Below are 25,719 nucleotides of genomic sequence, written 5' to 3'. Positions count from 1 at the left end.
CCCCCTGTAAAAACTCCATCCCATATTCCCAATTCCTTCGTCTCCGCCGCATCTGCTCCCAGGAGGACCAGTTCCAACACCGCACAGCCCAGATGGCCTCCTTCTTCAAGGACCGCAGATTCCCCCCAAACATGATCGACGATGCCCTCCACCGCATCTCCTCCACTTCCCGCTCCTCCGCCCTTGAGCCCCGCCCCTCCAAACGCCACCAAGACAGAACCACACTGGTTCTCACCTACCACCCCACCAACCTCCGTATACAGCGTATCATCCGCCGTCATTTCCGCCACCTCCAAACGGACCCCACCACCAGGGATATATTTCCCTCCCCTCCCCTATCAGCGTTCCGCAAAGACCACTCCCTTCGTGACTCCCTCGTCAGGTCCACACCCCCCACCAACCCAACCTCCACTCCCGGCACCTTCCCCTGCAACCGCAGGAAATGTAAAACTTGCGCCCACACCTCCTCCCTCACTTCCCTCCAAGGCCCCAAGGGATCCTTCCATATCCGCCACAAGTTCACCTGTACCTCCACACACATCATCTATTGCATCCGCTGCACCCGATGTGGCCTCCTCTACATTGGGGAGACGGGCCGCTTACTTGCGGAACGCTTCAGAGAACACCTCAGGGACGCCCGGACCAATCAACCCAACCACCCCGTGGCTCAACACTTTAACTCTCCTTCCCACTCCACCGAGGACATGCAGGTCCTTGGACTCTTCCACCGGCAAAACATAACAACACGACGGTTGGAGGAAGAGCGCCTCATCTTCCACCTGGGAACCCTCCAACCACAAGGGATGAACTCGGATTTCTCCAGTTTCCTCATTTCCCCTCCCCCCACCTTGTCTCAGTCGGTTCCCTCAACTCAGCACCGCCCTCCTAACCTGCAATCTTCTTCCTAACCTCTCCGCTCCCACCCCACTACGGCCTATCACCCTCACCTTGACCTCCTTCCACCTATCACATCTCCATCGCCCCTCCCCCAAGTCCCTCCTCCCTACCTTTTATCTTAGCCTGCCTGGCACCCTCTTCTCATTCCTGATGAAGGGCTTATGCCCGAAACGTCGAATTTCCTATTCCTTGGATGCTGCCTGACCTGCTGTGCTTTAACCAGCAACACATTTTCAACTAGTCCAGAAGATCAAACTACACAGGATCTATAGTGAGTTGGCTTGGCCGTAGAAGACAGAGGGTACTTATGGAGGGGTGTTTTTCTGACTTGAGGTCTGTGGCCAATGATGTTATGTAAGGTTCAATGCTAGGATCTCTGTTGTTTGTAATATACAGCTAAATAATTTCAATGAAAATATAGATGGTCTGCTTATTAAGTTTGTAGCTGACATGAAAATTGGTCGAGTTGTGGATTGAGGAAGGACATCAAAGGATGAAGCGGGATATGGATCAATTGGAAAGTTGGGCAGAAAAATGCCAGATGGGAATTAATCTCAACAGTTGTAAGATGTTCCATTTTGGGTGATGCAACAGAAGAGGAAAGTATACAGGAAATTGCTGGTACCTTGGGAGTATTGATATACAAGAGGAATTTGTGATTAAGTCCATGGCTCTCTGAAAGTGGCAACACAAGTGGATAAGATGATAAAGAAGGTGTACAGCATACTTAATTTCCTCATTCAGGGCATTAAGTATAAAAGTTGACAAATCATATTGCAAAAGTATAAGACTTTGATGAGGCCACATGTGGAGTATTGTGAGCAGTTCTAGTTACTCCACTATAGGAAGAGTGTGGAGGCTTTGGAGAGGGTACAGAAGAAGTTTACCTGTATAATACTTGGATTGGAGTGTATCAGCTATAATGGAGAAACTGGACAAAAGTGGATTGTTTTTGCTCAAAGTATTGCAGGCTGAGGGCCGAACTGATAGAAGTGAAGAGGAACAGATTAAAGGTTAAAGGAGGTGCGTGAGGACAGTTTGTTACACAGAGAGTAGAAGGTGCCAGGAATGCGTTGCTAGGGGTGGTGATAGAAACAGGTAAAATATCAAAGTTTAAGAGGCATTTAGGCAGACACATGAACAGACAGGGAATAGAGAGATACAGACCATGTGCAAGCAGATGGGATTAGTCGAGAATAACATTGTGGTTGGCACAGACATGCTGGTTGAAGGGTCTGCATATATGCTGCACTGTTCTTTATTCTGTCTTACATTTAGCTGAGGAGAGTGAGAGTGGATTTGTAAGAGAATCATTGTCTTTGAGAAATCAGATTTATTGATAAAGTAACTGAAAACATTGATGAAGGAAGCTGAGTAAATATTGTTTCAAAAACAATCTGAATTTGAAAGCTGGTTTATATACTTTATACAATTGATATGGAGTAAAGCTTTTCAAACTTGCCGTTGAGAATGACGATATTTGATTGCAACAGGGCATTTGGAATTGGCAGACAAAGGGCAGATTGGATTAACCGAGAATATGAAGTGATGAACTCTGGAGGGAGTAAGAGAGAGAGCCAAAGATCAGAGAAGTTAAGGTTTTTCTTCTTGGAGAAAGAAAGATAAGGGGAGATTTGATAGAGATGTGAAAGATTATGATGTTTCAACAGATTTTCAATATATTTGGGCAGAGAAATAGCAGATGGAGTTAACATGGACAATGCAAGGTGATGCATTTTGGGATGTGTGAATTACACAATGAATAGCACAGGAAATTATCTAGGATCTTGATGAATTCGGACAATAGGCTGAGGAGAGATAGGTGGGGTTGAATTTGAATAAATGATAAGTGCTTCATTTTGTTAAGATACACAGGGTAGGATTTATGCAATTGATGGTAGGGTCCTGGGTAATGTTATCGAACAGAGACACTTTGGGGTTCACTTAGATAGTTCTTTGAAAGTTGTGTCACAGGTAGACAGGGTAGTTAAGAAAGTGAGTGTGTATTGCTCAGACCATGCAATAAAGGATTTGGAATATCTAGTTGCGAATTACAGGATGTTAGTGAGGCCACTTTTGGAGAACCGTGTACAGTTCTGGTCACTGTGCTATAAGAAGGAAATTATTAAATTGGAGAAGGTTCACAAAGAATTTACAAACATGTTGCTGCAACTGGAGAGTTTCAGTTCTAAGAAGAAGCAGGATGGGCTGGGGTTTTCTTTACTGGAGCATAGGAGGTTGAGGGGTTTATAGAATTTTATTAAATCATCAGGGCATAGATAAGATGAATAGCAAAGGTCTTTTCCCTGGGTTAAGGGAGTTCAAAGCTAGCTGGCATATTTTTTGGGTCAGAGAGAAAGAGTTAAAAGGGAACCGATGCGACCTTTATACACAGAGGATGATTCATATGTGTAATGAACTGCCAGAGGAACTGAGAAATGAAGGTACAGATCTAACAGTTAAAAGACATTTGGACATGAATGACAGAGGTTCGGGAGCTCTGGGCCAAGCACAGTAAAATGGGATGAGTTTAGTTTGGAAAACTTCATTGACATGGACAAATTCAACTGATGGATCTGTTTCTGCACTTTATTACTCTCCGATTCTTAAAAGAATGATGGCTCCAGAATGTCCCTGTTGATAGTAATGAGCTTGGGACCTTAAATGGACCGGCCATTTAAACACGGCATACTGTTGGGAAAATATCTCAATGTAATGTATTGTATGTTGCAGCTTTCCAAGTTTATACACTGAGTCTGTTCTAACTTGCCTTAAGCAATATTACAGTACGTCACCAGTTTATGTCCCTGGTTAATTAGGGACATTAAATGTCCCATCTAAATCACGTCAAACTACATATTCCTCTAACTCAAAACATTGTTAGGAAACGTGAGTACCTCAATCACAAATGCTTTCCCACCATTCACTGACTTTGACTTTCAATTATGTCTCCGTCCCAGCACTTTGCAGTGGGAGTTCCTCATGGGAGCTGCCAAACTCTATTCACCATCAATCCCCTCATCAAATCAACCAGGCATAAACATATCCCATTGTTGCCATATCTGGGGGCCAATGTCTTAGAATTCCCAATGGAACCATCAAGGGTGCCAGAATTTCATAGTTTCAGGAGAAGCTGCACCGTTACCAGCCCAGGATGATTACGATTTGGGTAATAACAGTCTTACCTCCCTCTGCCATTACTGAGGGAGGTAAGAGTTTTAAACTCTCTGATGGATATTAAACTTACTCTCCTTCAGCTGTGAAATTTCCATCTTCAGTTGAGTTAATGAATTTCTTGTTGCCTCAGATGTACCTGGAAATGAAATTGGAATAACCCATGAGTCATATGTCACTGTTTCTCCAAGAGATCATTGTGTTTCGATTTACTTTGATAATAATGTGATCAGAAGTATCACTGTGTCAAGCTTGACATAAAAATTCCAAAAATCTCTTGTTTTTGACAAGTATTGAATGAATTTCCTGTCCCCTCAGATGTAGCTAGAAATCACAAAAAAGAACAATTCTTAAATTCACATGGTACTGTTCTCCAACAGATCATTATCACCAGATTTATTTTGATAATACAGCAGTATTTCTGATTATATTAGCACTTGAAATAAAAGTCCCATAAATGTCCTGTTCCAGACAGGTATGAAGTATGAAAAGGGGAAAAGAGAGAAAGACACTCACTTTATGCAAATCTTTTCTGAACTGAAAGCAGAAATTTACAAGCACCCACCAATCAAACGTTTTCCTCAACCCATTCTACATATCCGAGCTCATTGTATGCCAGTAAGTGTACACTGAAAAGAAGCTCTAAAACTGGGAGAGGGTTCACTCATGCTCTTCCCCTGCTGAGATAGCAGATTCTAATTAATATTCATTCACTTGGCCAGGAATTATTTGAATTCTCATGTTCAGTGCAAGACTTTGACCCAAAGGGAAAACAAAATGCATCAGATAATAAAATGAAAGAAATTTTAGTTCGAGAGTCAGTTGAAATACATTGCAGTCTGAAAACAGCAGGGACATTTTTACAGATGGCAGATTTCTATTGGCAAGATATTTTCAAATTCTGAAATTACGACAGTTCCACCTGATCTCATTCTCTCTGGGTAATGAGTGAAGCCTGTGGGTTATTTATCAGTCAGATAGTTAAACACATACATATATTTATCTATATGTCATCCTCATCCCATATCTATTTTTAGATTACTTACAGTGTGGAAACAGGCCCTTCGGCCCAACAAGTCCACAACGACCCGCCGAAGCGCAACCCACCCATACCCCTACATTTACCCCTTACCTAACACTACGGGCAATTTAGCATGGCCAATTCACCTGACCTGCACATCTTTGGATTGTGGGAGGAAACCGGAGCACCCGGAGGAAACCCACGCAGACACGGGGAGAACGTGCAAACTCCACACAGTCAGTCGCCTGAGTCGGGAATAGAACCCGGGTCTCAGGCACTGTGAGGCAGCAGTGCTAACCACTGTGCCACCGTGCCGCCCACTATTTGTGATAGCACTGGCAGGAATGACTGTAGTACAGGCCTGGTAGCAATCGATTCCTATCTCCAAATTGACGATACCTTCTCGGGAACTGCTATTTCACTGAGTGGAATGAATAATGTACAGCTCTCTCAGATCAAAATGGGGCATCCATGGATGTGTGTTGTGGACGATCAGCTGCAGGAATTGTCTATCCCACCACAGTCTGTAACTTCATGGCCTGGCATTTCCCTCTCTTCCAAAACCATAGAAGGACAAAGGGAGCAAATACATGGGAACTTCACCATCTGCGAGACCCCCTCCAATCCATACACTGTTGTAACTTGGAATCTGAACAATGTCACTGTGTCAAAGTCCAGGAGCCCCCTCTCTGACAGCATTGTGTACGTCCCTCCAACTCAAGCACTGCAGTTTTTCCAGAAGTTAGCTCCATCGCTATTTTGTCCAGAACAATTTGGGATGAGTAATGAATGCTGGTCTGACAAGCAAAGCTCATATTCCTTGAATAAATAAAAAGAATAACTACGGATTGTTCAGTGTGGAGTGTGGATGAGTAAATCTGGAATAGCGGAGCTGGAAATGACATGTCAAGTGAATTAAGCTACAACAGAAGGCAATTGGAAATTCTTTACTCCTCCATGTATTGCTCAGTCATTGCTGGAGTTTTGGTTTTGGAAGACTCAGTTTATGGCAGTCTTGGATCCAACTGAGGCTGCAAAGTTGAGCTCAAGGTGAGAGAGGGAGACTGGCTTTGATGTTGAGGAACCATTTGACAGATTCTGATCATAAAATCATTACAAACAAGCAGGCCCTCAAGCTTATTCTGCCTCTTCAACAAGTTCATGGGTGATCCGGGTGTGGCCATAAGGCTAATTCCGAATGACCTAGGCGGAAGTGGGTACTGCAGATGCTGGAGATTAGAGTCAAGATTAGAGTGGTGCTGGAAAAGCTCAGCAGGTCAGGCAGCATCTGAGGAGCAGGAAAATCAACGTTTCTGGCAAAAGCCCTTCATCGGGAATGAGACTCATGAGCTCAGATTCTGCCTGACCTGCAGTGGTTTTCCAGCACCACTCTAATCCCTACTTCCTAATGACCCTCTGTAACCTTTGACCTCTCTCCAGATCAATAATCTGTCAAACTGAGCCTGAAATGCATATAATGACTGAACCACTATTTCTCATTCAGCAAGAAAATTCCAAAGAGTAATGATTTCCTGAGGCAAGAACTTCTTTCTCAGCTCCAATGAGATACTTTATTTTAAAACTGTGCCTCAAAGGTCTCCTTTCTCCCACAAGGAAAATCAATCCCTGAGTGGCCACCCTGTAAAGTCTTCTTAGAATCTTTTGGATTCAATAAGATCGCCTCGTATTCATTTAAATTCCCGGGAAGATAGGTATAACTTGCTGCACTATTCCTCTTATGACATCCCAGGTATCAGCTGAGTTAACCTTCTCTCAAATGAATTGATAAGGGGGATCAAAGGTTATGGGGCCAGGTGAGAATGTGGGCTTAAGGCTGTATTCAAATCAGCTGTGATCTTCTCCAATCGTGCATCAGGCTTCAGGGCCCAATCAGCATCCTGCCGACCCTGTTTCTTCTAATGTTAACTGCTGTTTTCGGAGAGACTTGGTAAAGTTGTTCATGTGAATATGAGAATAAGTGACATGGAATATGAGGTACGTCTTTTTTCCCTGGCTGATTCCAGGGATAGAGGGGCTGGCGTATGAAGAGGGATTGACTGGGTTAGGATTGTTTTCACTGGAATTCAGACGAGTCAGAGGGGATTTCATGGAGATTTATAAAATTCTAACAGGACTAGACAGGGTAGATGCAGGGAGGATGTTCCTGACGATGTGTGTGTCCAGAACCAGGGGTAACAGTCTGAGGATTTGGGGTGGACCATTTAGAACGGAGATGAGGAGATATTTCTTCACCCCAAGAGTGGGGAGCCTGTGGAATTCATCACAGGAAGGAGTTGATGCCAAAACATTGAATGTATTTAAGAGGTGGCGAGATATAGCACTGGGAGTGAATGGAATCAGAGGTGTTGGTGAGAAAACAGGATAAGGCTGTTGGACGATAAGCAATAGTTGTGATGAACAGTGAGGCAGGCTTGATGGGCTGAATGGCCTCCTCCTGCTCCTACCTTTCATGTTTCTATGTTGCTATGTTCTCAAAACTGCTTCCAATGCAGCTAATTCTGCCCTAAACTGAGCAGTACATTTTATAGTGAGGCTGGTGGGTAATGCCTTGTACAGTTATAGCAAGAATTCCCTATTTATGTGCTCCATTCTACAGTAATAAAGCAACATTTCATTTGCCTTCCTTGTTATTTGCTGTCGCTGTGCGTTAAACTTTGTGATCATGTACCAGGACACCCAAATCGCTCTGTACCTGTATAATAAAACAAGGAACGGTGGGTGTTGGAATTCCAAAACACAAACAAAAAAAACTGCAGAAACTGGCAGTACCAGCGGAGGAAGAAATAGAGTACCTCTGTAGGAGACAGAAAAGATTATAACTATAGTAGCAGTTAGTTTAACTTTTGTTACTGGGAAATGTTAGAGTGTATTAGAAATGATGTAATAGTAGAGAACTTAGAAATACATAATATAATTAATGGGGAGGCATGGTGGCATAAAGAGGAAAGCATACCTTACAAATTTATTAGAATTCTTTGAGGAGGTAACACACAGGCACAATAAAGGGGAGTCAGTGTATGTAACATATTTAGATTCCAAAACACATCTGGTATGATATTGCACATTAAGATCCTTAAAAAGAAACCATGGTTCAGGTACATTATTCTTTGAAAGTTGCATCACAAATGATACAGGATGGTTAACCGTACGTATAGCACGCTTGCCTTCATTGCTCAGACTGTTGGGTACAGGGGTTGGGATGTCAGACTGAACATTGCTGTGCAGGACATTGGAGTACTGTGGACTGTTCTGGTTACCCCACTAAAGGAAGGATATTATTAATTTGGGCAGAGTTCAGAAAATATTTACAAGGATGTTGCTAGGACTAGAGGATTTCAGTTATAAGGAGAGGCTGGATAGGCTGGGGCATTTTTCCAATGGAGCCTGGGGGGTTAAGAGGTGACCTTACAGAAGTTTATAAAATCATGGGAGGTAGCAAACAACTTTTCCTTGGAGTGGACAGTTAATAACTAAGGGTCATATTTTTAAAGTAAAAGAAAGATTAAAAAGGGGCCTGAGGGGCAATCTTTTTTCACACAGAGGGTGGTTCATGTGTGTAATGAGCTGCCAGAGGAAGTGGTGGTTGCAGGTACGGTAACAAGATTTAAAAAGAATTGGGCAGGTCCATGATTATGAAAGGCTAACAGGGATATGAGCCAAATGCAGTCAAGTGAAGCTAGTTTAGTTTGGGAAACTTGGCTGGCATGGGCAAGTGGAATGAAGCGTGTATTTCTGTGCTGAATGACTCCATCTTGCTTTGACGCTAGGTAAGTATATTCCCATGTATGGAGAATTGGCTAATTAACATAAAGGCAGTGAGTTGGGATAAAGATCCCAGCAAAGGCCCCTATGGAACTTCACTACTTACAGCTTGTCAAGTCAAAAATGAGCCATTTATCCTCCTACACTCTTCGTGACCAAACTTCAATCCATGATGATATGCTACCCGTTCACCATGAGATATTATCTCCTTATTTACTACACAAGATGACTGGAGGCTGTGTACTAGGTTTTAAGGGAGGTGGTGTTGTTATTGTAACACTACTAGAAGGCTTATGCCCGAAACGTCGATTTTCCTGCTCCTTTGATGCTGCCTGACCTGCTGCGCTTTTCCAGCAACACATTTTTGAGTAATCTCGAATGTCAGGTTAATGATGGGGATCATGGATTCAGATCCCACTAAGGCAAGCGATGACATTTGATTTTAATTAATATCTGTAATTAAAGAAATAACCTCAATAGCAACCATGTGACACTGTTAATTGCTGTACTCATCTGGTTCATTGTTGTGCTTTAGGGAAATAAATCTGCAATCCTTACCTGGTCTGGCAATACCAGCCCACAGCAATGTGGTTGATCTTAACTGCCTTCTGTGCAGTGAGGCATGGATAAAAAATACTGGCCCAGCCAGTGATACCCATATTCAGTAAACAAGTAAAAACAAAACTCCTACTACACAATGGAGCAAACTTTTCATTCCAACATCCTTCATCCAAATGGGACCATCCTCTGCTCAGTTATAGAGTTCAAATAGAGTTCCAAAAGACCTGAACGTGGTCCAACGATGATTGCTAGAAAATGACTAAAACATCTGAAAAACAAGACAACTGTTAGAATACAAGAGAAAGATCTGTCAGACTGAGATTTCACACTCACCATTATCTTTCAACTGGGTAAAATCCATTCTGAAATCAGTATGTGATGCCTTCATTTCACTGAACAGCTGTGAAACTGCAATAAAAAGTAGGATTTACCATTTATTCATAAAGGATAAAGTGAGGACTGCAGATGCTGGAGATCAGAGCTGAAAATGTGTTGCTGGAAAAGCGCAGCAGGTCAGGCAGCATCCAAGGAGCAGGAGAATCGACGATTCTGGCATGAGTCCTTCTTCAGGAATCATTCCTGAAGAAGGGCTCATGCCCGAAACGTCGATTCTCCTGCTCTTTGGATGCATTCCTGAAGAAGGGCTCTTGCCCGAAACGTCGATTTTCCTGCTCCTTTGATGCTGCCTGACCTGCTGCGCTTTTCCAGCAACACATTTTTGAGTAATCGCGAATGTCAGGTTAATGATGGGGATCATGGATTCAGATCCCACTAAGGCAAGCGATGACATTTGATTTTAATTAATATCTGTAATTAAAGAAATAACCTCAATAGCAACCATGTGACACTGTTAATTGCTGTACTCATCTGGTTCATTGTTGTGCTTTAGGGAAATAAATCTGCAATCCTTACCTGGTCTGGCAATACCAGCCCACAGCAATGTGGTTGATCTTAACTGCCTTCTGTGCAGTGAGGCATGGATAAAAAATACTGGCCCAGCCAGTGATACCCATATTCAGTAAACAAGTAAAAACAAAACTCCTACTACACAATGGAGCAAACTTTTCATTCCAACATCCTTCATCCAAATGGGACCATCCTCTGCTCAGTTATAGAGTTCAAATAGAGTTCCAAAAGACCTGAACGTGGTCCAACGATGATTGCTAGAAAATGACTAAAACATCTGAAAAACAAGACAACTGTTAGAATACAAGAGAAAAATCTGTCAGACTGAGATTTCACACTCACCATTATCTTTCAACTGGGTAAAATCCATTCTGAAATCAGTATGTGATGCCTTCATTTCACTGAACAGCTGTGAAACTGCAATAAAAAGTAGGATTTACCATTTATTCATAAAGGATAAAGTGAGGACTGCAGATGCTGGAGATCAGAGCTGAAAATGTGTTGCTGGAAAAGCGCAGCAGGTCAGGCAGCATCCAAGGAGCAGGAGAATCGACATTTCTGGCATGAGCCCTTCTTCAGGAATCATTCCTGAAGAAGGGCTCATGCCCGAAACGTCGATTCTCCTGCTCTTTGGATGCATTCCTGAAGAAGGGCTCTTGCCTGAAACGTCGATTCTTCTGCTCTTTGGATGCTGCCTGACCTGCTGCGCTTTTCCACCAACACATTTTCAGCATTTATTCATAAAGGCTGGGTTTGCTTGAAGTATCACTCATGGAGAAAAGCCTTTTTTGAGGCTAACACTTGGTGTTCCTAAATTAAACACAAATCCACTCTCCTGTCTAGCCTGGCTAGGATTGTTGAAATCTTCCTCTCCCATTCACATTACATACCAATGAGAGAAAGTTCAGTCACGGTATCACAGGGAACACAGCTGTGTCAAGGTCCACTTGTGTTCCTTGGGTCATTGTGTTGGAACATAAGAACACACAATCCCACAGTGAGTGAAGACTTGAAATAAAGGGAACTCGTACACAAAGAAGCTGGATATAAAAGACATCCAGCAGACTCAGACAGGTCCATTATTATGAGTAGGAATAAACCACAGGGAATATTTTGAGGAAGTAAGAAAACAAGGGAACATCAGTGAATCTGATTGATCTGAATTCCAGAAAATATTTAATCAGGTTAGAGCTAATATTAAAGCTCAAGGAATTGATGATAAATTATTGACCTGGTTAAGAAGTTGGTTGAGTAGAATCGGGGCAATGGACATGTGCTGAAGTTGGGTGCAAGTGACCCACAACGAACTGTTCTTAAGTCTCAAATATTCAACATATTACTTAATGATCCGACGGAGAGGCTTTTATTAGGCAAGCCAGCTACAAAGGTTGGTGATACAGACAGGAGCGGGATATCACAAGGATATATTGATATTGAGTGGGTAAAACTCTGGCTGGTGGATTTGATGCAGGTCAGTTGAAAAGCAATCATTTTGAACCAACATGTGAAACATTCTCCCATTTTAAAAAATCCTATGTAGTGTTTAGGAATTTTTATTCCCCAAAAAAGATCGAAAATGAACTTTCAGATGAGGGTGGGAGCAGTTATTCTGACGTCATCAGCAGGTGTCCCATGTTCATCGGCCACAAGGATTCAAACTATTGACACAGAGTGAAATGTCAGCCCCCAAGATAGAGTTCAGAGATTGAGGACAATCTTCATCACATGGCAATGCTTGTCAGGTTGTTGCCTCCTCCGAGTGAAAACATATCATTGGCATCTAGATAGAGAAATTGAAGGTCTAATCACATATATTTGTCTTCACACACACACACACACACACACACACACACAGACAAACATAGACAGAGTCAAATCATGGAGGGGTCACTGGAATACCAGTTCAGAAAGCCGTTGTTTACAGGATGTGTTGTGGTGACCCTTAAGATTCTTGTGCTGGTCATGAAACTGTTTCTTAGTCATCCTTCACCAGATACTTCCATTGGTTTACAAGAGGGACAGGTTGGCAGGTTCACACATCAATTAAAAGTCACAGCTTATAGGATTACAGCTGCTTCCTGCAGAAAGCAGAGAGAGCTCCTAGTCGAGGGAGACTTGGTAGTTTCTCTGTAACGTGTTCCCAAATTCAAGCATTGATGATCAACGATTTGGAGATACCAGTGTTGGACTGGGGTGTACAACGTTAAAAATCACACAACACCAGGTTATAGTCCAATAGCTTTAATTGGAAGCACTAGCGTTTGGAGCGACGCTCCTTCATCAGGTGTCCTGCACAACCACCTGATGAAAGAGCATTGCTCCAAAAGCTAGTGCTTCCAATTAAACCTGTTGGACTATAACCTGGTGTTGTGGGATTTGTAACTTTGATGATCAATGACATGGAGCTGTGTTGTCATCAATGATGATGGTGATCAAGGAGACATGGAAATTGGACTTCCCTTATAGCTCATTTGCCTCACTCATTGCCTTCCCATCCACTTCTCTGTCACTAATCTACTGCAATGTAATGTTTGTTTGTTATCTGTTTATGCATTTAACTTTATTTCTTATTTTCTAACTTATTCTGTGAAACACTGCAAGGTCATGTATGATTTTTTTTCTTTATTTCTTTATTTTTGTCCAAGATTTGAACCTAGGTACTTTGTACCTAAGATGGTGCCATGAGGGGCAACATTGTAAACTTTTCACTGTACTCCTGTACTTGAATACAAGTGACAATAAACCTAATTCTAATTGTGTCACTAGCCCACATGCTCTCTCATCTCCCAATATCTAACTTGACCCTACACTGATAAATGTGGGAAGGTCCTCTCATATTCCAAAATCTAAATGACCTCATCTAATAGTCAATGTTGCAAGGTTTAGGGTGACAGTTGCCTGTAAAGCAGTTGATCATTCATAGGAACTTTCAGATTGTTTATTAAGTTTATTAAGGAGGAGCAGATTAAAGGTGAAATATTTGTTAATCAGACTAAAATAATATACAACCCATGACCATCGAGGATGGATTACAGATCCCAGAGCATGGACAGACTGTTGGAATGGAAATGTGTTGATCTCATTGAGGATGTGGAGGCAGCATTCCACACTCTAGCCTTGTTATCCAGTGAAAGCATTTGGAGAAGGTTGACTGAGGAGCAGCTTCCTGACCAGCACAAGAATCATAAGAATCATCACAATAGATCCTGTGAACAAAGCCAACTTGCCTATTTTCCCAGTGATACCTCCAACCACAGCCCTGACTAAGTGTGTGCATGAAGGGAGCAAATAAGGGATTACTGCCACACAGCCTTCCTTTTCCTTAACTATCCCAATCCCATCCTATATCCATTGACCAGACAGTCAGGAGCCAATACGTTCCATAGATTCAAATATCACAAAACTTACACAGTACGATTGAAGTGCCGAGAATCACCATTGACAACAGGCTGGAGAGAACTAGAAAAATGGAGATGACCAAAGGTGACCATTTTCTTCGGACAGGATCTGCTGATCGGACACCATGTTCTGTCAAATGGAAGGGAAAGTCATCACTGAAACAATTAGAGGAACCCACCTTGTGAACATGACTCCAAACATTTCTTGTTTGGTGCTGAAGAATAGGTACAGATACCAACATTATTGACAATGCTCGAATTTTTGAAATATACCATGATTAGACGCGTCAAATGTGCATTTCTTCAGTTGAAGAACATTCAATTAAAAAGCAGTTTAAGGATCTAAATTGGATAGGAAATTGAAATGAACCAAGTTACTTGAAGGGTAAACCAGATGGATTTTTTCCTGGCGCACAACAATAGATTCATGATCATCAGTAATTCCAGATTTTGTTTTCTTGAATTCAAATTCCAACATCTGCTGTGGTGACATTTGAGCCCATCTCCCCAGAACATTATTTGAGTTTCTGGATTAACATCCCAGCAGTATTACCGCTGGGACATCACCTATCTGAATCTTCACTTCAAGATCTTCTTCACACATTTTGCTATCATGTAAAGGGATGGTCATGGCTGAGGATGGAGAGGGATAGATGAGGGTGGTCCTTAATTAATTATTCATATTCAAATTCAATGGTTCTTCTGAGTTCTGACAAACTTTCTTTCTTGAGAAATGATCCTTTGATTTTATTAATTGAGCTGAAGATTAATAATGGAAGAATCATACAGTATAGAAGAGGCTATTTGACCTATCGGGTCTGTAAGGTCTGAAGTATATGACTATTTACACTAGACCCACTTTGCTGCAGTAGGCCCACAGCCGTGAATGTTATGGCCCTTCAAGTGCTTTTTGAAGATTGTGATGTTTCCTACCTAACTTATACTCCCAGACAGTGCATTCCAGATGGCTACCACTTCCTGGATGGAAAGTCTTTCCCTCAAATCCCCTCTAAATCTTTCACTTTAGAATTATGCCCCTTGACTAAAGGGAACAGCTGTTTTTTTAATTTATTCTATCTATGCCTCGCGTAATCTTATATACCTCTATCAGGACCTCTACAAACCTTCTCTGCTTCAAAGAAAATAATCTGTGCTTATCCAAACTCTTTTGGCAGCTGCAATATTCCATCCCAGGCAACATCCTGGTGAACCTCCTCTGCAATCTCTCCAGTGCAATCACATCCTTCCTATAGTGCGGTGACCAGAACTGCACATAGTACTCCAGCTATGGCTAAACTAAAGTTCCATATAGATGCAGGCATGAGCTGCCTGTTCTTACAACCTGTTCCATGACTGATCAAGTCAAGCATCCCATGTGCCTTTTTAATGACCCTGCTGACCTATTCTGCCACCTTCAGGGATCTGTGGACAAGCACCCTAAGATTCTTCTATACCTCTGAGCTTCAGAGTTTTCTGAATACCATCTTTTCTTTTTCTTCTTCCAAAGTACATAATTTCAGATTTCTAGGGGTTTAATTCCATTTGCCACTGATCTGCCATCTGCCCAATTGTTTATATCCTTCTGCAACCCAACACCTCCCTCCTCACTGATAACTACCCAGATAACCTTTGTGTCATACACAAACTTATTTATCATCACACCCCCAGCCATTCTGATCTACTTCATTTGTGAAGATGACAAACAACTTAGAACCCAGCCCTGATTCCTGCAGTACGCCACTGCTCACTGGACTCCATTCACACAAACAGTCTTCTACCACCATCCTCTTGAGGACAAGGGCAGTTGGAGTGGGATTCTTAATAAGCCAGCAGCAGTGACTGGCCTGGCAGCAGAACAAGGGACTCCTGGTTGTGGTCACTGTAGGTCAGACCTGGGGACCGCCCAGTTATCAGTGAGGTCGTAGCAGCTCCTGGTTGGGATAGTCCCTGAGCTAGGGACTCCCGGTTATCAGTGACAAGGAGGGAGCAGCTCCTGGTTAGGGTAGGCCCTGAGCTGGGGACTCCCGGTTATCGGTGAGGAGGTGGCAGAACCAGAGCAAGTTGCAGGGCGAGTGTGGGTTTAGCTGGAGTCCCAGGATTGGCAGTGTTGGCGAGGTGGGCCCAGTGATGGTGCCTAAAGAGTGTTCAGACCTACATTTGTGGGTCTGGCATAGACAGTGGTGAGGTGGTGGAGGATGGTTGGTGATGCAGATGTCCTTTGTGAGCCAACTCAGGGCTCAGGGCTCATGGTTGAGGTAGTGCAATGAGGATACTGAGTCTTTCAGTCATAGCTTGTTATTCTTAAACTATTCAAAATGGTGCTGGTTTGTGGTGTCAGACTTCTCCTTTCACTGTATTTTACAATATTATTCACTGTAAAATGCAAGTAATGGTAGACCATTCAATTCAATTCTATCGCTAATCTCTAAGCCAATTTCGTGATTGTCCTGCACAAAAGTTTGCACTTTTGCTTCGACAGTTGATATGTAGCAGTGGGTCAAAGATTTTTTTAATCGGAGCAAGTGTCCTATTTGGTTTTATTCACTTGGTGGTCACAGATTTTCAGCAGCTGTCTTTTATTTTTATTACACCCCAAAGGTTTGACACTGCTCCACATAAGACCATAAGACCAAAGACATAGGAGTGGAAGTAAGGCCATTCGGCCCATCGAGTCAACTCTGCCATTGCTGATGGGCATTTCAACTCCACTTACCAGCATTCTCCCCCTTGCCCTTAATTCCTCGTGATATACCCAGCGTCTGTTCTCTTCTCAGTGGGAGAGACGGGCCAGTTTGTCCAGTTGGTGCTCATTAAATCAGGAGGAGGTCAGGAACGGGTTAATCTCCCCATAAACTGCCAGTGTACAGGAGGACTTAAATAACATCGAAACAGCATGTCTGACCTTAATCTCTCGACCACTAGCAGCTTCTTTTCACTGGGTCTAAGCCCTAAACTCTGTAATTGTCTTCCTAAACTTCTGTGCCTCTGCCTTCCATGTTTTAAGACATATTCCTTAAGGTCTAAACTTCAGTGAAAATGTTGCAATCATTTAATGGTTATACCAAGTAAGAAGGCATTATGCTTGTTCCATCTTTCTGAATGTGCAGTTCTGCTAATCCCAATCATTTACCATTTCTCAGCAGCTCTGCATGTTTATTGTTATCTGTAGCGATGGTCCATTATGAGGTTTGGTGTCAAATTTTGTTTGACAATCTCCTTGAAGCAACTTGAGAGACTATATTATTGAAAGGTTCTATATTCCTGCAAGTTATTCCTGAATATCCATTCAGACGTGATTTGAACTCTGCTAACGTAAATGGGATAGCCAGATGCATGTGCAATCATCATTTTGTGCTGTTTTTATGTAGGATCAAAAATATCTGATGCCCTGTCATACTGTGTTACTGCTATACTATACTGAGAAGAAGCTTATTAATTTCCATTTATTTTATATCTCAACATATTTGAAGGACAGTTATGTTTCAACGAATCAAAACTACCATCCAATGACTGATTCCATTGAAAGATTAGATTAGATTAGATTAGAATACTTACAGTGTGGAAACAGGCCCTTCGGCCCAACAAGTCCACACCGACACATTGAAGCACAACCCACCCATACCCCTACATTTAACCCTTTACCTAACACTACGGGTAATTAAGCAAGGCCAATTCCCCTGAACTGCACATCTTTGGACTGTGGGAGGAAACCGGAGCACACGGAGGAAACCCACGCAGACACGGAGAGAATGTGCAAACTCCACACAGTCAGTCGCCTGAGGCGGGAATTGAACCTGGGTCTCTGGCGCTGTGCGAAAGATCACCACATTCTGGTGGCCTAATGCTGTCCATCATTCGGCAAGACGAGATACAGTGGGTTTGGAACATGGGTTGATAACACTATTTATGGTATATATTCTAAATTCTGTCAGAATGTTCTGTTTGCAATACAGAATTCCTTTACCCAGAAATTACCTTGACCACGTCTGACTCCAGTAAAAAGACACTTATCCTCTCAGGATCTTGGTATTAAAATGTGAGCAGTTATGACTATGCAATGGAAAGGCTGATTATTCTGTTCCTTTTCACTTTATGTGGACAGTAGTTTTTGGCGACAATTAATGCAATCCTAACTTGAGAGATCTTGTATTGGGTACTTGAAGCATCAACTTATTTGGCTAGTAAGCTGAAATAACTGGAAGTGTGACTGATGTAGGAAAATTGCAAAAGCTTCAAATTGTGACAAAGTTTTTCATGAGCAGCATGAAATTTGCATAACAGGATTTGCTTACAGATGGAGTTTTAAGTCCAGAAAATGCGGTTGGATGATAAGTTTCAGTTTGAATGTTGATCCTAAAAATAAAACTTCAAGAGTATAAACTTAGCATTAATGTTGTGGGTGGATAAAGGAAAACTAGTAGTTGTTGTTTAGCTCTGTTTTTGAAAATCATTTGATAAGGTGCTGCATCACAGTGTTGTTAAGCATGGATCGAAGATCTATTATCAAAGAAGAATCACAGTCAAGATAAATGGGTCATGTTTGACAAATCAAATATAGTGGGGTGCTGCAGGGATCAATGTTATCATCTAATATGGTCTGGTCTGAAGGCCTACATTGGTCAGAGTATTGAGTAGAAGAATTGGAATGTCAAGTTGCAGCTGTACAGGACATTGATGAGGCATCTTCTGGAAAGCTGCATGCAATTCAGGTCACCCTACTCTAGGAAGGATGTTGTTAAACTTGAGAGGTGCAGAAAAGATTTACATGGATATTGCCAGAATGGAGGGTTTGAGGTGTAGAGTGAGGCTGAATCAGCTGGGGCTATTGTGGGGTAACTTTATGGAGGTTTATAAAATCATGAGGTACATGGATAGGGTAAACAGACAAGATCTTTTTCCCAGGGTGGGTGAGACCAAAACTAGACGGCATAGGTTTAGAGTAGGAGGGGAAAGGTTTAAGATGCTCCTCCCTTTTTCACCTAGGGGGTGGTGAATGTATAGAACATAGAACATTATAGTGCAGTACAGTCCCTCGATATTGCGCTGACCTATGAAACCAGTCTGAAGCCCAGCTAACCGACACTATCAATTATCATCCATATATTTATCCATTGACCATTTAAGTGCCCTTAAAGTTGGTGAGTCTACTACAGTTGCAGGCAGTGCATCCCATGTCCCTACTGCTCTCAGAGTAAATCAACTACCTCTGACATCTGTCCTATATCTATCACCCCTCAGTTTAAAGCAATGTGCTACCCATCACCATCCGAGGGAAAAGGCTCTCACTGCTCACCCTATCTGATCCTCTGATCATCTTGTATGTCTCAATTAAGTCACCTTTCAACCTTCTTCTCTCTAACGAAAACAGCCTCAAAGTCCCTCAAGCCAGACTCTCAAACTAATAACACATCAGCCCCTTGACTTTATATATTCCAAGATGGTGGCAGGCGAGGCTCCTGCTTGCCTGCTTCATTGGCTTCTTTTCTTCTTCTTTCCATTTCTTTCTTTTTTTCTCTCTACTTACCTCCGCTACTTGGATGGCATTAGTGGTAGAGTATTCATTTAGCAAGGGACTCCTGGCCTCGAGGAAACACAATGTGGATGGACTCGAACGACTTACAACCTCAAGGACACCCAGTGCGGATTTCCAGACCTGGCGAATCCCAGCACAGATTCCCCGTCGTGATGAGGCTCAGTACACACTCCCAGTCTTGATGAATCCTAGCACAGACTCCCAGTCTTGATGAATCCCAGCAGAGATTCCTGGTCGTGATGAAGCTCAGTACACACTCCTGGTCTTGATAAATCCTAGCACACACTCCCAGTCTTGATGAATCCCAGCACAGACTCCAAGTCTTGATGAATCCCAGCACAGACTCCCGGTCTTTATGAATCCCAGTATGGACTCCTGGTCTTGATGAATCCTAGCACAGACTCCCGGTCTTGATGAATCCCAGTATGGACTCCTGGTCTTGATGAATCCAGCACAGACTCCCGGTCTTGATGAATCCCAGCACAGACTCCTGGTCTTGATGAATCCCAGCACAGACTCCCGGTTTTGATGAATCCCAGCACAGACTCCCAGTCTTGATGAATCCCAGCACAGACTCCCGGTCTTGATGAATCCCAGTACGGACTCCTGGTCTTGATGAATCCCAGCACAGAATCCCAGTCTTGATAAATCCCAAGACAGACTTCCGGTTTTGCCGAATCCCAGCACAGACTCCCAGGCTTGATAAATCCCAAGACAGACTCCAGGTCTTGATGAATCCCAGCAGAGACTCCCAGTCTTGATAAATCCCAGCACAGACTCACGGTCTTGATAAATCCCAGCACAGACTCCTGGTCTTGATGAATCCCAGCAGACTCCCAGTCTTAATGAATCTGAGCACAGACTCCTGGTCATGATGAATCCCAACACAGACTCCAGAATCTTGATGAATCCCAGCACAGATTCCCAGTCTTGATGAATCCCAGCACAGACTCCTGGTCTTGATAGAGCCCTCCTGGCATTGAAGTAGAGAAAAGCCAGACTCACCTTACTATCTCTGACACCATGTGGCTGAATTCCCTCTGTTATGCTTCCTTTTCTAAGTTACACTTTGTCACTATTGAACTAACTCACTGTGTCTTCTGCCTCACTGAACTAGTTTAATCTCCGTCCAACAAGCGAACAAACCTTCCCACAAGGATATAAACATTGAAACATCGAAAACAGCTGCAGGATTTCGGCCCCACTGTTCAATACACTGATGGCTGATAGTTAGTCCCATTCTGGTTCAGGTACTGATCATTCCTCTTGTACAATTCCCACCTTTCCCAGAAATGGTCCCAATGGTCTGGCAATCTAAAAATCTCCCTCCTGCACCAACTCTTGAACCATGCAAGAGCTTTATTCTTCCATTCCTGTTGCTGGGAAAAATCCTGAGATTATAATCTCTGAGGTCCTTCTTAAACTATACCCAGCTCCCTGAACTCAATGTAAGAACTCATCACTTGATCTAGTTATATCTGTAGCACCAATACATAAAACAACTAAGCTCTCATTAATCCACAAAGTCAGATCGGCCTGTACAATAATGACCAAGAGTTCTACCTGATTTCATGCTCTTCGCTTTGCCATGAACTCTCCTCGGTTGGTTGCAATAAACTTCATCAATATTTTGATAATGATCTTTCAACTCCATGTTCTGAGCTGGATGAAGCTGCTTTGGGAGCTGTGAGTTCACTTACAGCACTTCTCTGGCTGCACTTCCTGTCCCTTTCCTGCTCCACAAAGGCCAGCCCTGCACATGAGATCCAACGGTCTCTTCAAGGCAGTTGCCACTTCTGTTTTTCAATGCTGACATGAATTTGTAAGCACTCTCTCCACTTTATTGACACTGCTGAGAATTTGCTTTCGCTTCTTGCTGACAATAATGTCCTTTAATAACCATTTCCCAAAGTTCTATTTTTCTGTGGTGTCATTTGTATACTGTCTATATTTGAATCTCCAGATCTTTCTGTTGATCAACAATCTTACAACATCTTTCCATTGTGTCTGTTCCTGTATTGCCCATAGTCTGCACCCCCAGTCTACAGTATGTCCTCTAATTCCATATAGTGTGTACCCCACCCCCACAGAGTGTATGCACCCCAATTCCATAGAATGTGTACCCCCATTCCCACAGAGTGTATACTCCATTCTTAAAGTGTATACTTCATTCTATATAGTATACCTTGGAGTCAAGAGGTTTGTAGCTTTCATAGCCACAGTATTCATTCGGCTGTTACAATTCAGGTTCTGATTAGTGGTGACTCCATCATGTTGAGGGTGGTGGACAGAACATTGAAAGTCAAGGGAGGATGGTTTGGTTCAGATTTGGGTTGGACGTCATCACTTTCTGACAATTTCTTGCCACTTCTCCATCCAAGTCTGAGTGTTGCCTGTGTTGCAAGAACTTGTAATGGTCAACCAGAGCAGTCTGAGTCCAGGTTTACAATTGTTTATTCACGAGGATGTAGGCAGAGTCCATTCTAGACTGGATAGAATTAAAACACTACTGAGTTCGAGAAATTCATTAATTTATACATATGTGGTCATGTCTGCGAATTTCAACCTTACCAATATGCAATCAATCAAAAAAACATATGTTCCCAGTCCGAGATAAGTAACTTCATTCACCCAGACAGGGGCTGCTTAACCTGATTCTAGACTGATTGTGCCTGGTACTGTTTGCTCCACTCCTTATCAGAATCTGTTCCCTCTGACACTGATTCCCAAGGATGCTCTGGACGCTCCTGCTGACACACAGCGATCCATAAGATGATCATAACAGCATAAGAACCAGGAACAGGGTAGCCCATTCAGCCCCTCGAACCTGCTGTATCATTCAATATGCTGATCTGACATTCCTCATGTCCACTGTCCTCTGTTTTCCCTATAGCCTTTGATTCACCTGGAGAATTGCACTTACTTTGAACACAGAAATCTCTCTGTAACTCTGATAGTAAACCCCTGTTTAACTTTTATCGTGAAATTTAACTATCTTCCTCTGTGTGGGGTGTGATTCTGACCATTGGAATATTTTCTCACTCTCCTTCCCCATCCCTTTCCCTTCACAGCTCCCCTATTGCCCATCCTACTTCTCCCCACGCTCACATTCCCTCCGGTACACATCGATGGCTATGACACAGACAGGAAGAGAGATGAGGTCCTGCACGGAGAATTCAGAGAGCGAGTAAGTTGAAAAGCATCATCTCCAGGGTTGTAATCTTGGGATTACTCCCTGTGCCATGTGGTAGTGAGGCAAGGAATAGGGAAATAGTGCAGCTTAACACATGGCTAAACAGCTGATGCAGGGTGGAGGGTTTTGGAATTTTTGCTTATTGGGATCTTTTCCAAAGCTGGTGGGATCTGTTAAAAAAAAGGATGGATTGCCTCTTTGCTGGAAGGGCACCAACATCCTGGCTCGGAGGTTCGCGAATCCAACTCTGGCGAATTTAAACAAATAAGGTAAGGGGGATGGGAGGCAAAACAGCAAGTCAGGAAGAGAGCAGAAGATAGAGGTTAATAGGATAAACAGCCTAATGAGCATGGTGAGGCAAGGAATCATAAAAGGTCAGAATGTGAGTAAAAATGGAGCAAGTAATAAAGACGAGGCTCAGTGTTATCAGGGATTTATAACTAAGGATGGAGACTGTGGGGTGTGCTGTGCACAAGAAAAAATTAAAAGAGAAAAACAAATAAGTTGAACTTATGTAAAAACCATGTACCTTAATGAACACAGTATTTGGAATAAAGATGTTGAGCTGACGGCACAAATAGAGAGAAATGGGTGCGACTTGGTGGAGCTTATCAAAATGTGGTGACAGGAAGGCTAGGACTGGGAGGTAAATGTCCAAGGGTACTCAGTATTCCAAAAGGATAGACAAGAGGAGCAGGAGGTGGAGTTGCTTTGTTGGTTAAGGCTGAAATCAAGGCTGTACTAAGAAATGATGTTGGTACAATCGGCCAAAATGTTGAAGCAGTCTGATTGTAAATAAAAAGCAAAGGGAAGAAAACTCCTTGGTAGGTCAATCACCTGATGAAGGAGCGTCGCTCCGAAAGCTACTGTGCTTCCAATTAAACCTGTTGGACTATAACCTGGTGTTGTGTGATTTTTCTTGATTTACAGGCCCTTACACAGTACTTCTGAAGGAGGGTATTGTGTAAACAGGAAATAATGAAGGTTAGTGAGAAGGGCCCAGTGATGATTTGGGTGATTTGAACATGTGTAAACACTGGATTAATCTGGATGACTTGGTAAGGGTAGCCTCTAAGAAAGGTTGATAGAGTGCACGAAGGACTGTTCTTAAAACAACGTGATGGAGCCAGCCAGAGAACCGGTTACTTTAGAGTGGAGTGGAGGCAGAATCAATCAGTAGATTCAAGAAGGAGAAAGATATATTTCTGATGAAAAGTAGAATAAAGAGCGATGGGGAGCAGGCAGGAGAGTGGAGTTGGGACCAGGATAAGATCAGCCATGATCATGTTCAATGGTGGAGTGGGCTCAGAATGTTGAATTGCCTACTCCTGCTCCTCATGTCTATGGCTTTCTCCCATCCATCTCTCCTCACTTGGAACTTTCATTGATCTTACCATTTCTTTAGAAGCTTCAACAAAGTCATTCCAGGCTAGTGAATAAAACATTAAATTGAGCTTCATTCAGGTGTCCATCTGAAGCCCAATGTGAAAGGTACATCATTCCTTCTTGCTTTCTTTCGCCTTTGAACACAGTATTCTCTTCCTCGTTCATTATTTGGTTTTCCAGTTTCCCAGAACTTATAATGTTGAGAATGGCAGGAAAATCACCCAGGGATCAGAGATAATGACTCATTGTTTTATTCACTTCAGAAACATCAAGAAACACATTATAACGATTAAATTATGGTGAGCCAAGACAATTTAAAATTTCCTGACACGTTTAGATGAAACTGAATGACGGGCCAAAAAACCCAGATTACGTTAGAGGGAGCTTCAGAAAGTTTATATTTGAACAAATATTTCTGTTTTGTTCAGTTATTAAGAACTTGCCCAGAAATCAGCTGGTTCAAGTTGAACTCCAGAGACTTAAACACAACATTTAGGCTCCCAATGTCAAGCTTGAGGGAGAGCTGTATTACCAAAGGTGCCATCTTTTAACTGAAGGGTTCAATCAAATTGGCATCAATCCTCCCTGTCAGGGAGTCTGGAGGTTTCCCAGACACTGTTTCCATGACATCACTAATACTGCCTGTTTCTTCCTCTGTAACACCATCACATTTTTCTCCTGCCTCATAATTAGTTCTTGATATAAATGTTCCAACACCCACCTCTCACAGGCCTTCCATCAGTTTCACTCATCCAAAAACCTGCTGCCCATTTCTGAATTGCACCACATTCTAGTCATCCACCACCCCGGTGTTCAGTGACTTACAATGCTTCCTGGACACATAATTCGTTGAATTTAAAATTGTCATTCTGGTTTTCAAATCTGTTGACAACTTTTTTCCATTTATCTTTGTATACTCCTGCAGTCCCACAACCCCCTGAGAAATCTGTACTTATCAAATTCTGGTCTCGGCAGCAACTCCCAATTTAATCAACATTGTGGTTACTGCACTGACTGTTAACATGGGGGATCCCAGGGACTTTGACAAGGTAGGGAGCATTGGCTTTTGCCCGAAACGTCGATTTTACTGCTCCTCAGATGCTGCCTGAATTGCTGTGCTTTTCCAGCCCCACTAATCCAGCATTAATTACAGCCCATAGTGAGAGCCCTCATCATCTAGACAGTATGTTCTTGTCCCAAATGATTCCATTTTCACATTTAATGAACTCTTCTACCATCTTGAATTCAATGGGATATGTTGAAGATCCCCTTATTTATCCAGTGTGGTACAGTTCAAGCTTGTGGACCTGGTTAGCACTGGCAGACTATTCACAAGTTTTGAATAGTTTGGACTGGATCCTATCTTTTGAAAGATGGCACATGCATACCATTGTGGCCAAGATTTATAATCAGGTTACATTGCACTGTGCTTTATTTCCCCCTAAAATACTGACATATATCTGTGTCTCTCTTTTCATGAAATAAAGGAAATACGCCCGGTTACCCAATAGATACAAGGAGAGAACTTGAAGGATAGTGGGATTTGACTGAATAATCTTTCAAAGCACAGGTACGAGCAGGATGGTCTGTATCCCTCTTCGTGATTAATGAGCCCAGCTCTTATCCCAGTTTGCTCATTCTGTTCTGACTTGCTCAGTGCCTTGCCAGCAGGAATTGCTGCCCATGCCCACACTCAGAGACCGTGAGTAAACCTAAAGAGTAAGTGTCAGTGGCTTCACAACCAACCCAGGCACTCACACATCCCAGCAAGGAATTGTCCCCAAGTAGTTCAAACAGGAATATGGACTCCAGTCCTTTGTTACTGTCTCGTTCAGAGCCACAGTGCTGACTTGTGACCAGATCTACT

At 42.7% G+C, this 25,719-nt stretch overlaps 1 protein-coding gene across 1 annotated transcript in view; it reads right to left on the bottom strand.

The window, feature by feature from the left end:
• Window positions 1-20,975, bottom strand: part of LOC132836001 (CD209 antigen-like protein C) — a 33,533-nt gene extending 12,558 nt beyond the window's left edge. Inside the window, exons 1-5 of the mRNA XM_060855188.1 lie at window positions 20,837-20,975; window positions 13,751-13,870; window positions 10,685-10,759; window positions 9,770-9,844; window positions 4,145-4,210 (exon numbers count right to left, since the gene is read on the bottom strand). Of these exons, the coding sequence (XP_060711171.1) occupies window positions 4,145-4,210; window positions 9,770-9,844; window positions 10,685-10,759; window positions 13,751-13,870; window positions 20,837-20,927 (427 nt within the window). The 5' untranslated portion in view covers window positions 20,928-20,975. The remainder of the gene's footprint in view (window positions 1-4,144; window positions 4,211-9,769; window positions 9,845-10,684; window positions 10,760-13,750; window positions 13,871-20,836) is intronic.
• Window positions 20,976-25,719: the final 4,744 nt, after the last annotated feature.

This window comes from Hemiscyllium ocellatum, chromosome 45, assembly GCF_020745735.1.
Source record: "Hemiscyllium ocellatum isolate sHemOce1 chromosome 45, sHemOce1.pat.X.cur, whole genome shotgun sequence".
In the NCBI taxonomy this organism is placed as follows: domain Eukaryota; kingdom Metazoa; phylum Chordata; class Chondrichthyes; order Orectolobiformes; family Hemiscylliidae; genus Hemiscyllium; species Hemiscyllium ocellatum.
This window is presented reverse-complemented; position numbering and strand designations above follow the sequence as displayed.